The sequence below is a fragment of the Pyrus communis genome, chromosome 3, assembly GCF_041283825.1.
Source record: "Pyrus communis isolate YQ-2024b chromosome 3, ASM4128382v1, whole genome shotgun sequence".
Taxonomy (NCBI): domain Eukaryota; kingdom Viridiplantae; phylum Streptophyta; class Magnoliopsida; order Rosales; family Rosaceae; genus Pyrus; species Pyrus communis.
The window spans coordinates 30,330,659-30,347,339 of record NC_142567.1 but is presented as its reverse complement, the minus strand read 5'-3'; the positions used below and the strand labels follow the sequence as shown (position 1 = coordinate 30,347,339).

The 16,681-nt window shown below is 37.6% G+C and overlaps 1 protein-coding gene and 1 long non-coding RNA gene across 5 annotated transcripts; both read right to left on the bottom strand.

Annotated features, from left to right (window-relative positions):
- Positions 1-6,332: 6,332 nt before the first annotated feature.
- On the bottom strand, positions 6,333-7,134 carry LOC148698314 (uncharacterized). The gene is made up of 2 exons (XR_015961163.1): positions 6,601-7,134; positions 6,333-6,521 (listed from the first exon to the last, which is right to left on the bottom strand). It is a non-coding gene; the product is annotated as an uncharacterized LOC148698314 (long non-coding RNA).
- A 3,104-nt stretch (positions 7,135-10,238) lies between these two features.
- Positions 10,239-14,379, bottom strand: LOC137715334 (uncharacterized). 4 transcript variants are annotated; one of them, XM_088691889.1, is made up of 9 exons: positions 14,063-14,379; positions 13,612-13,778; positions 13,405-13,492; positions 13,166-13,225; positions 12,672-12,734; positions 12,383-12,583; positions 12,176-12,287; positions 11,107-11,324; positions 10,239-10,644 (listed from the first exon to the last, which is right to left on the bottom strand). In XM_088691889.1, the coding sequence occupies exons 2-9, from the start codon at positions 13,725-13,727 to the stop codon at positions 10,552-10,554; spliced, it is 951 nt and encodes a 316-aa protein (XP_088548015.1). In that variant the 5' UTR covers positions 13,728-13,778; positions 14,063-14,379; the 3' UTR covers positions 10,239-10,551. The 4 variants fall into 4 exon arrangements, with proteins under 4 accessions (XP_088548015.1, XP_088548016.1, XP_088548017.1 ...); XM_088691890.1 differs by having other exon boundaries at positions 13,612-13,770; positions 14,063-14,230; XM_088691891.1 differs by having other exon boundaries at positions 13,612-13,762; positions 14,063-14,230.
- Positions 14,380-16,681: the final 2,302 nt, after the last annotated feature.

Here is a 16,681-nt window from a genome sequence, read left to right as displayed (position 1 = left end):
TGATCATCTCATTCCTATTCCAAACCTCATCCATTACTACGTAGTGGACTGAAATCTCGCGATTCTCGGGAGGCTGGCATGTTTCGTCTAAGGCATCACTGTAATCTAGAATAACCACATATGTTAGAACGATTGAGTGAGCGATGGTCGGATTCAAACTAGGGTCACTAGTTGGTGCCATTTTCCTCTTCTGGGGTTGTGAATCCTTTGAACCAAGGGGACTGCCACGCTTCAAGGTCAGAGCAGATAATTGGCAAGCCACCATTGTACCTTGCCGCGTGGAAAGTGCGGCCTCCCCACCTTCAGGGACGGTTCAGCCTTGGTCGTGGATGTACGCGGGGTACATCTATCCTTGCAGGTGCGTTTGCAGTGGGTATATGTGATCTTGTCACCTTTGCTAGATCATTAAAAGCATCTGGCATGCTTTGGGCAATGCTCTAAAGATCTATAATTTGTCACACCTCAGTTTCAGACTGGACAGTGCGGGGATCTAAATGAGACATAATGGGAGCTGATGAGTTCATATTATACTATATATTTTACCCTAATCTTAGTATTAATTTATTGATTATTTTGGTAGAATTTTGATACTTTGCTTTATATTTTCAACATAGAACATTCGACTTCCTCTGGAGCAAAACATGACCAGATGGATGAATTTTGGAGTGATTCTAATTGGAAGATGTTTGTGTGTCTTTCAAGATAATTGTATCAAAATTTCAGATTTTTTTACTAAGCCGTTTGACCGTGACGATGAAATTAAGGCCCAGCGCACAGCTTTCCCAAATTGACATTTTTGGACGTTTTGGGTATTTTGGAGGTCAAGATGGCATATTTTGAGGAAGATTCCTTCTAAGAATTTGTAGGGAACGTCTTCAGCTTTGAAAAGAGCCTGTTGGGACTAAATCGGAGTTGATTTGATTAGTCAAAAGACTAATTTTCTGAGAACTCCGAATTCTAGTTCAAATAGGAAACCTTTTATTTTTTGTTTTATTATTTTATTATGTTTCCTAGTTTTATTCTAAGACCTTTTCTAGGAAGAATTTTATTTTGTAGTAGTATAAATAAGGCTTTTTAGCCTTTAGGTTAAAAGAGGGAGAGAGCGCACGCAATTTGGCTTTAGAGAGCTTTTGAGGATTCAAGTTTATTTTCAAGGTGTTTTCTATCCATGTTCATAATAATATTTTATTTTATGGTTGTTAGTAACTAGTTTCGTTTGTTAGGGCGAGGCCACGAGCCTTAGCAAGAATATGTAGTTTCTTTTCAATTTACTTATGATATTATGCATGCAGGTTTTATATTGTTAATCACTATGCTTTAAACTATCTATTTGTCTTGATGATTGACCACCATTATGATATTTAGACAAGTAATTTGATGCAATTTTGGCAAAGGGCTGTCCCTGGAATTGGCGCTGGCTTCTTGTGGTTAATATGTGTAACTTCTTAGGATGGACGACACATCTTAAGGGTTGTAGGGTTTTTCAAAAGGTTTTCACAAAACTTAATGAGTCTTGCATGTTCACATTCGATCTGGACGCCACGGACGGGTTGCATGTTAGATATACGTTCTATATAGGAGGTTCCAAGTAGGGCATACTTTAGGAAAACCTAACCTTCAAAATATGCATGTGTAATTCATAAGTAATTGGAAGAACTATGTAGAATTGTTAAGGTGACGGTAGAACCCTAGTGCTCAGATTTATTTTCAAAACTATTTTCTTTTGTTTTCTTTACTTTCTCAATTTATTTAATTGTTTTTAATTAAATTCGTTTTTAATATTTTAGGTCATAAAATCAGCATCTTCCAAACTTTGTTTTCAAATAGTTAATTAAGATTTGGTATTTACATAAATTATTCATTCAATCTCTGCAGAGAACGACCTTACTTGAGCCGCTATACTACGACAACCTTGTACTCTTACAAGTATTTTTATCCTTACTTTTGCAAGTGGTAAAATCCCTATCAGGAGCATACCACGACAATTCGTGGCATTCTACGAGAACGTTAGCATGCTTATCTTCCCCTAACGACGAGAAGATTGTCTCATCAAAGTGACAATCTGCAAAACATGCGGTAAAGAGATCTCTTGTCAAGGGTTCTAAGTAGCGAACAATTGATGGCGAATCATAACCGACATAGATTCCTATTTTTCTCTAAAGACTCATTTTGGTACATAGCGGCAGCACTACTGGCACATAAATGGCGCACCCAAACACCCGTAAATGCGAGACTTCAGGCTCGTATCCAGTGACCAACTGTAACAGTGAATGTGGTTAAGTAACGGTGGGCCTCAGGTGGACCAACATAGCTGAGTGCAATATTGCATAGCCCTAGGCAGATACTAGCAGTTTGGTTTTCATAACCAAAGTCCGACCTATCAATTGAAGACGCTTTATGAAAGCTTTTGCCAGGCCGTTTTGGGTGTGAACATGGGGTACAGGATGTTCCACATCAATCCTTACTGACATGCAATAATCATCAAAAGTCTGTGACGTAAACTCTCCAGCGTTATCCAATCGAATCGACTTAATCAAATAATTAGGGTGGTGAGCCCTTAGTTTAATGATTTGAGCTAGGAGTTTAGCAAACGCGGCGATGCGTGTGGACAATAGGCAAACATGTGACCATCGTGTCGATTCATCAACCAACACCATAAAGTATCTAAATGGTCCGCAGGTTGGTTAGATAGGTCCATAAATGTCCCCTTGAATCCTCTGAAGAAATTTAGGGGGGTCGTGAATAATCTTTGTATATGAGGGTTGAGTATTCAACTTCCCTAAAGAACATGATTTGCATGGCGAGAGTCCAACATAGGGATGTAACTTATGCATGTGTGAAGATTTGAGGATACGGCGCATCATGTCATGTCCAGGATGTCCCAAACGGTCATGTCAAAGCAACAAAGTGTCCTAAAACTCAAGCATAGGGCCGGCCACACTGTGAGCTTCTATGCCACGAATGGTTGTGATGTATAACCCACTCAGCAGACGTTACAACTTCTCATGAATAAGTTTTTGGCCATATTTGTATGAAGTGATACAAAGAAATTCATAACCATTATCTTCAGTGGTTTCCATATGATATTGATTATCTCGAATATCTCTAAAACTCAGCAACGTTCTTCCGAAACATGGAGAATAGAGTGCCTCCTTAATGGTCAAGATTGTACCATTGGACAACATGATACGTACCTTTCTATATCCTTCAATCAGGTTGGATGAGCCTGAGATAGTTGTCAAATGAGATTTCTTGGGTATTAAGTTAGTAAAATAGTGTCGTTTACGCAAGATGGTGTGCATGGTTGCACTATTTGCCAGACAACTAACGTCCTTATTAGCATACCTAGAAATAAATTGATTGAATTGGTCACATGTATAAATATAATTCCATTCATTTAATTAAGAAATTCGAGAAAACAATGTCCATTCAAATAACAATCCATAATTCAAAACAAACCAAAACTAAACAAATTATTCCAAATACTTAGAAAAATTGTTCAAAATTAAACCATAAACCTAGAAAAATAGGGGAGTAGGGCCGGCCACTCCTAGTAGGTTCAGCCACTAGAGGTAAACACCCTAAAAACATGTCTAATTTATTCATCCATAGGCGCTGACGCCTCCTGAAAATCCGACATCTCCATTGATGTAGTTACTTATTCCAGATGATCCACATATGCAAAGTTATACTCACGACATGAATGATATTTGGCAATAGTCTCAGGGGAAGCTCGGCATACGAGTGACAAATGATCATTTGATCCACAGCGATAACACATGTCCAGTTCAGTAAAAGCAGGCTGAACGGGAGCTTTGCCCTTGTTCTTGAAGTTTGGGGCCTTAGGGGCGAGTCATGGACGCTGCTAGGTCATATTTCTTCCCTTAGGTGTGGCACTCTGTTGACCTTGGGCCTGTGGTAGGGCTTGCTACTCATTGCCATGGCTACGACGATTCTTTCATCGTTTATAGCTGCTAGAATTGGTTGCATGTGCTTAAGGCGCGGTGTTCGAGCCAATTAGTCGAGCTTGATGATTTTTCATCAAAAGCTGGTTCTGCTTTTCAGCGAGAAATAAAACAAAGATCAAATCCGAAAACTTGGTGAATTTATGTGCCCTATATTGTTGTTGTAGGACAATATTGGTGGCATGGAAGGTTGAATAGGTCTTCTCCAAGAGATCTGATTCGGTTAGTTCCACTTTGCAGAATTTCAACAAAGAACGGATTCTACAAACTTCAGAGTTGTATTCATTTACGGACTTAAAGTCCTAGAAGCGAAGATGCTACCAATCGTGTCTTGCTTCAGGCAAGTATATGTCTTTCTGGTGATCGAAACGATCGGCCAGAGCAAGCCAGAGGGTGCGTGGGTCCTCCTCAACGAGATACTCAGTCTGCAGTGCATCATGGATATGTCTTCGAATGAAGATCATTGCAGTAGCCTTCGAAGCTTCGTCAACAGGTTTGTCGATAGTGGCTCTAGTACCATTTGCAATTAAATGGAGCTTCACGTCTTGAACCCACTTTAGATAATTTATTCCAGAGACTTTTAGAACGGAGAAATCGAGCTTGTTCAAGTTCGACGTCCCTAAAATAGAAGGAAAAACATGATTAGTCATATGGTAAGCCATAGACATATATCGTAGAACATGCAGGTTCTATAGACATGTATTGGTTTAATTTATGTATGAAAACTACAGGTTTCATGTGGTATGTTTTGAATGAAAACTTCAGGTTTTAAAGGCACTAAATTTGAAACTACATGTTCAAATTAGTTTTATGAACAATTAGTGCATAATGAGAGGTTCTTGAAAGAAACACAGAATGCAATATACTAATTTAAATATAGTGGATTTGAGGTTCTTCGGGAACTCAAGTGTAAGAGCTTCGTTACTACGAAAGTATGTCACAGTTCAAAATATAAAAATAAATTATTGAATCGTTAATGTCCAAAAGTGATCCTCAGGTCAATAATTTTGGATTCATTATCAAATTAATGGACTGCAGGTCACTTTTAATTAATTCAATAAATTGGGTCATACGGGGTCAATTGTAGAAGCTAAATAATATTAAAATAATTCTATTGGGTCAAAAATATATCCCCAAATATAATTAGGCACGGGTTGGGTGCCTTGAGTAAAAGGCAAGGCCCAAAAGGGCTTCGGGAGTGGGCTACAGGCCACAGGAACACGGGAGAAACCCCAGCCACAGCTGGGTTTCATTGTGGACCGAATGGAAGGGCACAAGCACGTCCAACGCAGTGCTGCCCTATGGGTTTTGGGCACAGGAATGCAGAGCCTAGCCACAAAAAAAAATAATAATAATACTGGCTACATGTGTGCAGGCTGCAGAGACCAAGCCCAGCCTAGTGGGCTGGCATGGAGGACACGATCGTGATGCGGGCCAAGGCAATAAATAGGCTCGGGGCTTCAAGCCCTGTAGAGGTGAAGTCCAGGCCGAGGCTTGGTTTTTGCGTGCATAATGATGGTTGCGGTGGGTGTGCCACACCATGTCCAATTCCCTTTTCTTTCTTTTTTTTTTTCAAAATCCCCTAGGATTTAGGAAACCCTAAATATGCTTCTAATTTAATTTGATACTTTGACTCACAAATTCCACATAACAATTTAATTGTGCGATGCATGAAACAAATATATATATTGAGAAATATATGAACATATACAATATATATATATATATATATATATATATATATATCGTAAGGAAAATATAAACATAGAGGCATTCATGCATCATGGGGACTATTTTCATGCTTGGTGGACGTTTCAAATATCTTCTTTTATTTTAAGCGTACCTAATTAGCAGAAAAGAAATAAGCCTTTTAATTTGGTGGATGATAGCATCCTCCTACGATGTGTTAATTCCTTAGCTTCTAGTAAGAGCTTGTTGATAACGTGTTGTATGCCTATTTGATTGAACGATCTAGGGTTTAGAGAGAGAGGGGGCCGACAATATTGAGGGAGAAGAAAGAGTGATTTAATTGTGAGGTGTGTTTGATTCACCACATTGTGCCTTTATTTATAGTAGTAGGATAGGAAAAAACCTTAGGATTACAACATTTAATAAGTAATCTACTCCTAATAGGAATATAAGATACATTCCCATAACTATTAAGATTTACACAATCACATTCCTATTCTAAATATGACTGCAACATTTTTTATATTTTATAACATATTTTATAAAAATTTTATGCACGTGGCGCAAAGTTGACATCCACCTCATTAAAAACTAGCTCCCATATCCACCACGTCATCACTTAATAGTCAATCTAACAAATTTATGTAACGGATTGTGTGAAATTACAACTAAATCATATTTGGTGTATGAAATTGTAATGTTTTAAAGATGATGTATGAGGTTGTAATTGCACTCATACTTGAGGGTACAAAATGAAATTTACCCAAAAAAAAAAAAAACCTAATCTTCAACTCACACAGCTCGACCTCCACTGCCGCCATCACCTCAGCAGCAACCACAAAAGTAGTCACCGGAAGAAAACCAACTCTGCATTGAATTCGAAGAAAGGATCACAAAACAAAACAAATCAATCTGTAACAAGGAAAAAGCCCCAAAAATTTTTTACCACCAAAGCTGTAACATTGAAAAAGAGCCAACGGATTTGAACCAAAAACACAAGCACCTACAAGTAGAACCAAAAACCAAAACAAAAATCAAGGGGGTAGGGCTAAGGGGGCATCTAAAACACCTTCACTTTAGGCAAAGCCGCAACATGCTTGGCCTTGATTTTCCGGCATGCAAGTCGAGTGTAGTGCCATGATTAGAGGGCTTAGATCTGTAGACTAAACCAGGTGTGTCGCTCTTGGCTTGTGAAGAGGTTGTAGGAAGGACGGTGGGTAGGAAGAAGAGGCAGATGAACAAGTTGAAAGATGACAGATGTTTGAGGTTGAAGGGTTTTAGGATAAGGATTGGCTTTGCCAAGACACAAAAAAACAATGATAAAAGGGTGATGGCGAGGACTGCCAGGAAGACTTCAAATAAAGCACAAAAAATATAGGGTGATTTCTCAAATCGACAACCAAAGGCATCGAAAAAGCAATACACCAACATAACTAAAGAGATGAGAGGGAGGATAGGGAAAGCAATTAAAAGAGGGGGTTGTCGCCAACCCCAGCCTATGAAAGGAGTCGATGGCATAATAATAATAATTAATTATTATTATTATAGGGAAGTGTTATTGATAGGATTAAAAGCACACCACAAAGTAGCACACAAATGTCCTATTGATTTTTCCTATTAACACTAAGATTTGTCAATTGTAGCATATGAAAATAAGGGTATTACCTGCAAAAGATTGTTTTATCTAACTACTTAAAATGTCACAAAAACTAGGTTGATGTCCCTACTGACCAGCCACCGAAAAATAATTATTAGACCAACTTACACTTATCTAAAGTCTACGAAATTTTATATGAAGACACTAGACACAAAGAGCTACACTCATACAAATTTTTGGGATTTTTGGAGTTGATTTTCTATTTAAATTAAATCGAACAAAAACCAAACAGAAACGGATTTTAAGTAGTTCACAAATTAAGAAAAACGAGTTAGGGGAATTGCTATCCACCAACAAATAATCATACAAACATGTTATGTTTCATTCAAATTCCTTTTATTTCTAAATGAAGATGCTCAAGTTGGCTCAATGTTAGAACTCAACCTATTGCTCTTTCTTATGTAGTATGTTAAGAGAATGGCGTTTTCAACTTAACTTAATCCCTAGCATGCAATCTAGAATGGCGTGTTCATAGATTTAACAAGTATAAATCATTAAGAACGAAAAGAGTTTGAGTCATCACAAGGCATCGTAAGTACTAACGTTGTCTTACTTATCCTAGAAATTGATTCACATGTTAATCGCAATTAACAAGTACTACTCTAGAACATATGTAGGTCCTCATTCGACAAGGGCAGGCACACACATATTCATAGCATTAGAATCCTAGATATGCTTACTAAGTATGCATCCATAGAAAACACATAAAGAATTCATCAATCAGATAAGTAGTAAACCAATTTTCATCCATTCATAAAAGTAATTCAAACGAATTGTCATAACAAACTTGCAATCATATTCGGGGCTTCAAAACAGCCCCTAACTACTAAAAATTAGTTACACATAATCCTTAAATAAAACCAAAAGAAAGACATGAGTTTGAGAAGATAAAATCGAAAGAAGAGAATGCCAAGATTTCCTCCTTTCTCTCCTTCCTTCCCCAACGCTGCTGCCTTGTCTTTTTTCCTTCCTTTCTGCTGCAACCTGCAACCTTCTTTTTTTCTTTCTTTTCTAATTTTTTTCTTCCTTTTTCTTCCACCTTTGCCGCTGCAACCTGCAGCCTTTTTGTTCTTGCTTGCTGCCCCAATTTCTTCTCCATAACTCACCCGACTAACAGCCATTTAGTGATGACAATAAGTGAGAGGAAATGATAAAACAATTGTAACTCTGTAGGTAGCCTTTATCCCCGTTACTCCCACTTAATTTTCCATTTCTTCTGATATTTGAATAGGTGTCAGCTGGCTTGTTCTTGGCTGCATCAGTTTTGGCTGCTGGATTTATTGGATTTATTGCTTTCAATGTTTTCTTGTCAGTTACAAACTGCTCAGCCTCTTTGGAACCTTTCAGTGTTAAAACGACCATAACTTCTTCTAGAAATATGATATTAGCAATCCGTGAAATGCTCCAAAAATAGACATCCATAGCTTTTGAAGCATATAAGGCTCATTCTCTAATTCATTCTAAGTTGTCCACAACTTGCTTCCAAAGTCAGCTGATCTGCCCAGGCAATTTTGACAAATTTGTTACTTAAAATTCCACTTGTGCTATTTGTCTTTTCTTTGCTTGACAAATCCCACAAAACACAAAAACAAAGTAAATAGCTCAAAAATATAAGGAACTAACTAAGAAAAGACAAGTGAATTTGATGTAAAATACATACATACATACATACATATATATATATATATATATATATATTAGCTTATCAATTATTGGCACTCTAAAAATCACATTCTACACTTCTCATAAGTGTATTTTTATTTCTAAATATAGAAAGTTTGGAGTGTAGAATGAGATTTTTGGAGTGCCAATAACAATTCTCTTATTATAATTATTATTATTATTATAATTATAATAATAATAAAAAGAAAAGAAAAGAAAAAGAAAGAAAAAAGCCATGGGTGTTGCGAGATTCGACCTTTATTTATGCGCTACATAAACATTTCGGTGGTTTTGGGCTGAACACTCCTTCGCTGGTACTGCCAACTCCCAAAGAACATTAGGTGGTTTTCAACAAAACACCTATAGGGTTTGTTCTCTAATTTTGGGTTCGAGACACAAAATTGGTAAAACACGGATGATGACGTGTGTCAATTAATTGTGGTTACTAAAAATGTCACTAGCTTTCCGGACCCCACCCTTCGTGGTGTGGGATACCTCAGGCTATGGCAGAAAAAACAAAAAAATAAATAACAAATAACAAAAAAAAATAAAAAAAAATAAAACAGAACACCCATAGAAGATTTCGGTCCTCTGTGCCGAATGTTTTAAAATACCAGAATCATTCATTCATCCTCACCAGTTACATCTTTTCTCTCTCTTCAAATTTAGTCCTTCCTTGTGACCTCTCTCCTTCCTCTCTTTAACTCGAAGGCGTGCGACGTTTCCAGCCAACAGATTTGAGGTCGCCGGAGCAAAGAAAGGATTACGAACAGAGGATGGTGCCTCATGGCTAGAGAATGTCAGTTTTGATTTAAATTTTTTTAAAGAGAATGCTTCAGGGGTTATATTGGCCATATAAATATATATTCAGGAGTAAATTCAGGATTTTGTGGATTAGCTTTGATTGATAATGTAGCGAGGCTAAAACAAGTGGAAGAGTGAGTTTTTTTTTTTTCTTCTTTTAGAATTGATAAATAAGAGCATGAAGGTTTTCTCATTGAAAATCAAAGACTTCGAGGTAATTTCATTACTCGGTGTAACCATGCAGTAATTAGCTAAAAAGAACTATAACATTCCTTTCTGTTTTGCATGTGCATTTTCCCCTTCTACAATTTCTCATTATTTACGTGTCTTGACTCTCACTTGATTTGTTCAATCCAATAATCAAAATGAAAAAGAGAAATTCGTGTGTGAAAATTACTTCCCTCGATTATAAATCAAATCAGGTCTGTCAAAAGTGCGAGAGGATGAGATGAAATTGCCCCTTGTTTGTTGCAAAACCATTAATTTATTATCAATCTATCCCGTAGCAGAGCAAAGGATAGATTTTCTGTACTGTAATCAATTACACAGCCAGACAGCCGATGCAAACAAAATCAATATTATCATGTGGATACACATTCTAATACAACACTAAATCATTATTGCCAGCATAACAGAACGCTCTTGAGAAAGTGAACAAATATTGTAAAGGTAACATCCCACTGCAACTTATATATAACAAACAACTACTTTTGAGTTTACCTAAGATCCAATTGGCTGCACCACAACAGATGAGTGTTATCTCGCATTTACAAGTCAAGACTCTTGGGGCAACTCAAATCTCGTCGGAGTGTCAATCCCCATCATACAGCAAATGCCCGATATTAAGATTATAAGCAAAACGATTCCCTGAATCATCGCAAGAAGAAACATCATCAATACCGCATCAGTCATATTATTTGCATCTGTAATGCATACTTGTTATTTTATCAAATCCACACAATTAATGTCTGAAGAGGCATGTATGAATATATTTGTGTCAATGGACCAAAGAGAAAAAGGAAAAGGAAAAAGTTGTGGAAAGGGCATTTGGACATCCCGACAACGAGTAACAGTTACATGAATGTCCATATGAATGAAGTGGGCAATTACACTTTTTAGCAGTAAAAAGATGTAGAGGTGGGTATTAATTTAAGTTATTTTTGTCTGAGAACTCTCTGAGTATGATTTGGACCGTAGAAAGATAGTAAAATGTAGAGACTACAAACTCTTAAAAAAAAGAAGAGACTACACACTTAAAAAAAAAATGTAGAATCTACAAATACCTCAACAAAAAATAGCAAAACAAAAGATGTGGAAAAGGATACTTACAACTAGAAGTCCCTCTAGAAGAGATGATTTTATCTGACAAACTTCATCACAGGCCGTCGAATTGGCTGATGCATTTCCTGATCCACTTTCAGCAAGAAACCTTTCTAATTCTCGATGAGAAGGATATTGGATCGACTTACTGGGATCTGAAACATATAGAACTCCATACTTTGCCCCAGATTGATCCATGGAATTAACAAGGTCAGAAAAAACTTTACCTGCAAAAATCCAATTGAAATATTTGCATGACCATCCATGTCCTGGACCAGTGTGACTTGTGTATACAAATGTTTTAAAAGGCGAAGGTGAAGCCAAAGCATTTCGTGGACAGCCTCACCTAGGCAAAAGCCTCGAGGCGTTAGCCTCATGGGACCTCAAATTATTAATATATAGTCCAGTTGGAGGGTATGTCATATAGTTGAACTTGAACCTGGAGGGTATGTCATATAGTCTAGTTGAACCTGAACTTGGGCAATTCCTTTTAGGCTTTTTCACCAAAATGGTTCCTGAGATTTGCATAACTCCTCACTTTGGTCCCTGAGATTTGAAATCCATAGAATTGGTCCCTGAGTTCATCCACAATCAATCATTTTGGTCCTTCCATGAAAAATCTCCATATAATAAGAATAAAATGACAAAAACACCCTCAAACTTTTTCAAATCATTTTAGCTTGTTTATTAAATTGAGGGTAATTTTGTCATTTTGATCCTTGTTTAACATAATTTTCACCGAATGACCAAAAATGATTGATGGTGGACAATCTCAAGGACCGCTTCTATTGATTTCAAATCTCATGGACCGAAATGAGCAGTTATACAATTCTCAAGAACCATTTTGGTTAGAAAGCCTTCCTTTTATTAAAAAACAGGCCTAGTCAAACGCCTAAAGTGCGCCTCGACCACCTCTAGCCGAGTTTAAGCCTATTCCTGCTGGGCAGAGGCATTTTAAACACTGCCCCGCCTCCAAATCCGCCTAGATGCACCTCAAGGCTCTTTTTTCAAAACATGTAACACAACCAAAAAACTTATGATTCAAAAATATCATATTAACAGTTTTAACTTAACATACCCTCAGAATGTGTTTGGTCAAGTTCTTTGGAAGATTCAGATCGTTTATGGCAGAACACAACCAAATCTACTTCCCCTTTGGATCTCTTCTCCACCCCTGAAACAAGATAATCCTGCCAAATTTTATTGAGGAAAGAAAGACATCAGATCTTTTTCAAAGAACAAAAATGTTTATCATGTAATATAGACGATCGTCAAGTTAATTTACATGGAATGATTGCACATTTGCGAGCTTTTGAAAATTTTCACCCTCAATAGAGCATGACCCAAATAAAGTAACATTACTGAATCCCAAATCCTGCCCACAAGTCTCTGAAATCTCTAACACCAAAGAATTTTCCATAGAATCCTCCTCCGGTGCAGCAACAAAAGGGAAGGCCATGGAGAAATTGGATCCTGAGAAAGAGGTCTGTTGAAGACCATGGAAAGGCAGCTCTTCAACCGAAATTTTGATCATATATCAACCAAAAGACTACAATTAGGCAAACTCTACTTACTTTGAGGAAGTCCACAAGAGCTGGATCTGCATGTCTGTTTGCAGGAATATCTGAAGATTGCAACTAAGATAAGAAAGGAATTACTTTAGTAGCCCAAGACATAAACAACGGCAAATGCTTTTCTCTGTATTGCAATGTGAATAACGAAACCTCATCCAAAAAATGAAAGCTCGCTTTGGTTCTTAGAGAGTGTGATTCTTATACTCATTCAAATTCTTGTAAATTGAAATCCAAATTACATACATGCTACTTCCCTGGCATTGTACTTTATGCAAAGCAAGCAACTGTTTTGATTCTAGAAAAGCAGTTTACAATTTAATCCCATAAAACATAAAAACTTAAAGTAGCTAGACACCTAAACAAAGAAGAACAAACTGCCGTATATCATCCTGGGCAGCACAAAGGATTTTAAATTATGAACTAGATTTCATTGGAACGGGGAGCATGTATAGGGAAGTTGCATGATGAAAGGAAGACAACATCAGAATTCTTACCTCTCCACCCACGAAGACAAGAGCCAGCTCCAAAGGCTGATGAACTTTATTTGCGGAACACTAAGGATTTGAAAACAAATACATAAATATAACTTAGAAGAAAAATCAATTGCGGGAAAACCAAAAGGATAAAAAGAAACAAAACCAAAGAGAACAACTTGTTTCTTTCAGTTCACATGAAACAGGTATATATCTTAAAAATTAAAGGACGCGCAATAAACTATCGGAGAAGAAAATACCAGTACGTTGGACCAGCCACCTTCGGAAAGAAGAGACTTTGCTAAATCCTTGGGGGATATTGTCTGATAATTTACGGCTGCCTTGACTCTGTTTTCAGAGAGCATGTAATCAGTAAAAAACAATTGAGCAGCTGATGGTAAACTAGGAGACTAGGAAACTTGAGTGGATTGTTAAAATAGGGTTTAGGCGAAGGAAGAAGTACATACTGATGATAATGAGGGGACCAGAGGAAAGCTGGCACTGTGGAAGCTGAAGTGGAAGGTGCTACTGCAAGCGCAAGCAAACCCACAAAAACTAGCACCAGTGGGTGAGCTGCCTTCATCTTCGTTGCTTCTTTGCTTCTTTGCTTCTTTGCTTCTTTGCTTCTTTGGTTCTACACACAACAAACACATATGAATATGGATCAGAATCAGCAGCAAACCAAAACCACAGATCAAATATTTTCTATACCGCATTCGAATCTATCTAACTTTAATACAGATACATCATACATACATACATACAATAATTGAAGCCGAGATCGATCAATATAAAGAAAAAATAAATGATATAAATCTAATCGAGTATGGGCTATGAACGCGAAATGTAAATCCAAACGGAGAACACGCGAAAGAAGAAAGATTGGGTGATAGAGTGACTGGTCGATCGGGGACGCACCTGGGGGATGGGGGATGACCGGATGAGGGATGAGGCTGAGGAATTTTGTGGTTTTGTCGGAAATTAAGAAATCAAAATTTGGATGGAGAACCAATTGCCCAGTTATGGCCGCCCTCTCTTCTCTTTGGCTACGAGAGGGAGAGAGGTTGAGGAAGCAGCAATTCGGATGTCAAACCAGGCCCACGTACACCGCCCCGCCTTTTATTCTCATCCAGCCTGCTCTTTTTTTTTGGGTCAAATCTCGCACGTTTTGCAACCACCAGGCCCATTAAACTGTTATTTTTCCCTGTTAAATTTGAAATAAAAAACTATCTTATGCGCATTATTTAAAAAAACTGAGATTTAAATAAAGTTTATTTAGTTAAATTTTAACCGTTCAATCGTGAATAAAAATGTGCAAAAGAGAACCTTACCCCTCATCAACATTTTGTTTTTAGAAGATTTCCCGATTGATTAAAAAAATGTATCCAATTTAATTTGCAATCACAATCCAATCCAATTTTGACGATTTCAAGACTGAGAAATAATTTGACTTGATAGCTAAATTCAAAACCCAACACCTTTAGAGTTGGTTTGATATTGTTGTGTTTTGAAAAGAAAAAAAAAATTGTTTCTACTATGCTATGAGAATAAACTCATTTTTGCTGCTTCACATTTTAAGCTTTTTTCACCAAAAACTATGAAAATAAGTTTTTAAGTGTTTATCAAACACCTTTTTAAGCTCAGCTTTTTTTTTGTACCCACTTTTTATAAAATCAACTCAGTACCAAACCAGTACTTAGACTTTGAAAGATTTTGCTAGAGTTCTCGACTTGGAGTCCCTAGGTTGGGTCTTGAGCACCAAGTTTCTTCGTCCGAGTCTCAAAGATCCTATCTAAGTCAAGTCGTCAATAAGGTCTCTAGGTCCTCGATTTTGAGGCACCAAGTCCTCTCAAACCATGTTCCAAGCATCAGGCTCCTCGAGGCGATCTTGGGTGTGACGGTCCTCATGATAGGTTAAGGGCTTGTGGTCGTCGAGTCGGATCCAGAGATGTGAGTCCTAAACCCTAGTATTGGGCATTAGGTCGCAACAACACAAAATGCCATCAACATCCCAATTATTGCATGCAACCAGGCAAAATTTTACAAAGGAAACTAACATGATAGCAGAACGATTTTGCAATGACATAATATTGGGAAGTATGATTCAGTTCCTATAAAGGAAAAGTTTGTCTTACCATCAGACATTATTCAAGAACCATCAATTCGTAAAGTACCTACACAGACTATCATTGCAAAAGAAACAGAATGATATGCTACATTCATATGATAAAGAGACTGCACTTCCACCAAAAGAAAGTGTGGAGGATAGGCTTTTAAACACAACAACGGCATATATATTGACGATGGAGAAAAAACTAGACTTTCCATTTTCTCCCTCATTATCTGTTTTTGTGATACCTAGCGAGCCTAGAAAGTTTGCCCAAATTGGTGCTACAACAAGCAAGCCATCTATTAGGCATTATCCATTTCAAATCTACTTTCAATGTCAAAGAGTGTTACTGGTGGGACTGATGGCTTGGATGTACAAAATATAGAGGATAATGACATGGATGAGGAAACTCCAAACTCAAGTAGCACAACTGAACTAGTTTGGGAAGCATTGGTGGGTTTGGGCTTGGCTCTGCTTTTAACCTAACTGCTCCTAAACCCAATCCATTTGGTGGATCATTTGGCAATGCAGCAACAAACCCAACTTATCTTTTCTCCAGGCCTACTCCTAGTGGAGAGTTGTTTTAGCCCGCATCTTTTAATTTTGAATCTTTACGGCCTTCCCAATCATCTTAGCTAACAAATTCAGGTGCGTTTGCTGGTGGCTTTGGCACCGGTACAGTGGTAGTAATGCCCAAGCTCCCATTCCGAGTGGGTTTGGCCAGCCAACGCAAGTTGGACAATGGTAGCAAGCATTAGGATGGTGCTTTTGGATAGTTAAGACAGCTTGGTACCAGTCTACTAGTACTAGGTACTGGTTTTGGATCACCCGGTAGTTTTAATGGTGGCATTGCCAGCACTACTCCTACCGGTGGCTTCTTAAGTGGTGCTGCTGGAAGGTTTTGTGGAACAAAAAATAATCAAGAAAATTATGGAGGCGACACGTGTACTTTAGGGTTAAAAAGATAAAATTACCCTTAAGGTGAAGGGAAATCTATGAGATTCATGTGGGATTTCTAGTGACTAGCATGCATATACAATTCAAAATTTATATACGAAAGCAACGGAAGCATGTCATATATTTTATCAAAGCTATAGTCATGCAAATCCCCTTCAAGATGCATAGGTTTATATAAGATGCATCAAAACAAAATTTATAAGAAGAACAAACTAGAGGTTTAGTTTTATACCTCTTGATCTAGATCTTAGACCAAGGATGGACCACCTCCAAGATCTTTGCTCCTCAAACTCCTTGAGCCTAGCCTCCCTTCTTGCTTCCTCCACTTTGCATAGTAAGTGCTCCTAGGTTCTCTTCAAGTTTCCAAAGATATGAAAACCTCTAAAGATCCTCACCCACTTTGTAATGAGAAAGATGAAGGAATAACCAAAAGGGTGTATAGATGATTAGTTAAATCACCCCCTTGGTGG

What these genes read in the sequence shown, in the direction of transcription:
- LOC137715334 (XM_088691889.1), bottom strand. Translation starts at nt 13,727, where the DNA reads ATGAAGGCAGCTCACCCACTGGTGCTAGTTTTTGTGGGTTTGCTTGCG. An exon ending in TGGTCCCCTCATTATCATCA is followed by an intron (nt 13,493 to 13,611) that starts GTATGTACTTCT and finishes CTCTGAAAACAG; the next exon opens with AGTCAAGGCAGCCGTAAATT. An exon ending in TTCTAGAGGGACTTCTAGTT is followed by an intron (nt 10,645 to 11,106) that starts GTAAGTATCCTT and finishes GCGATGATTCAG; the next exon opens with GGAATCGTTTTGCTTATAAT.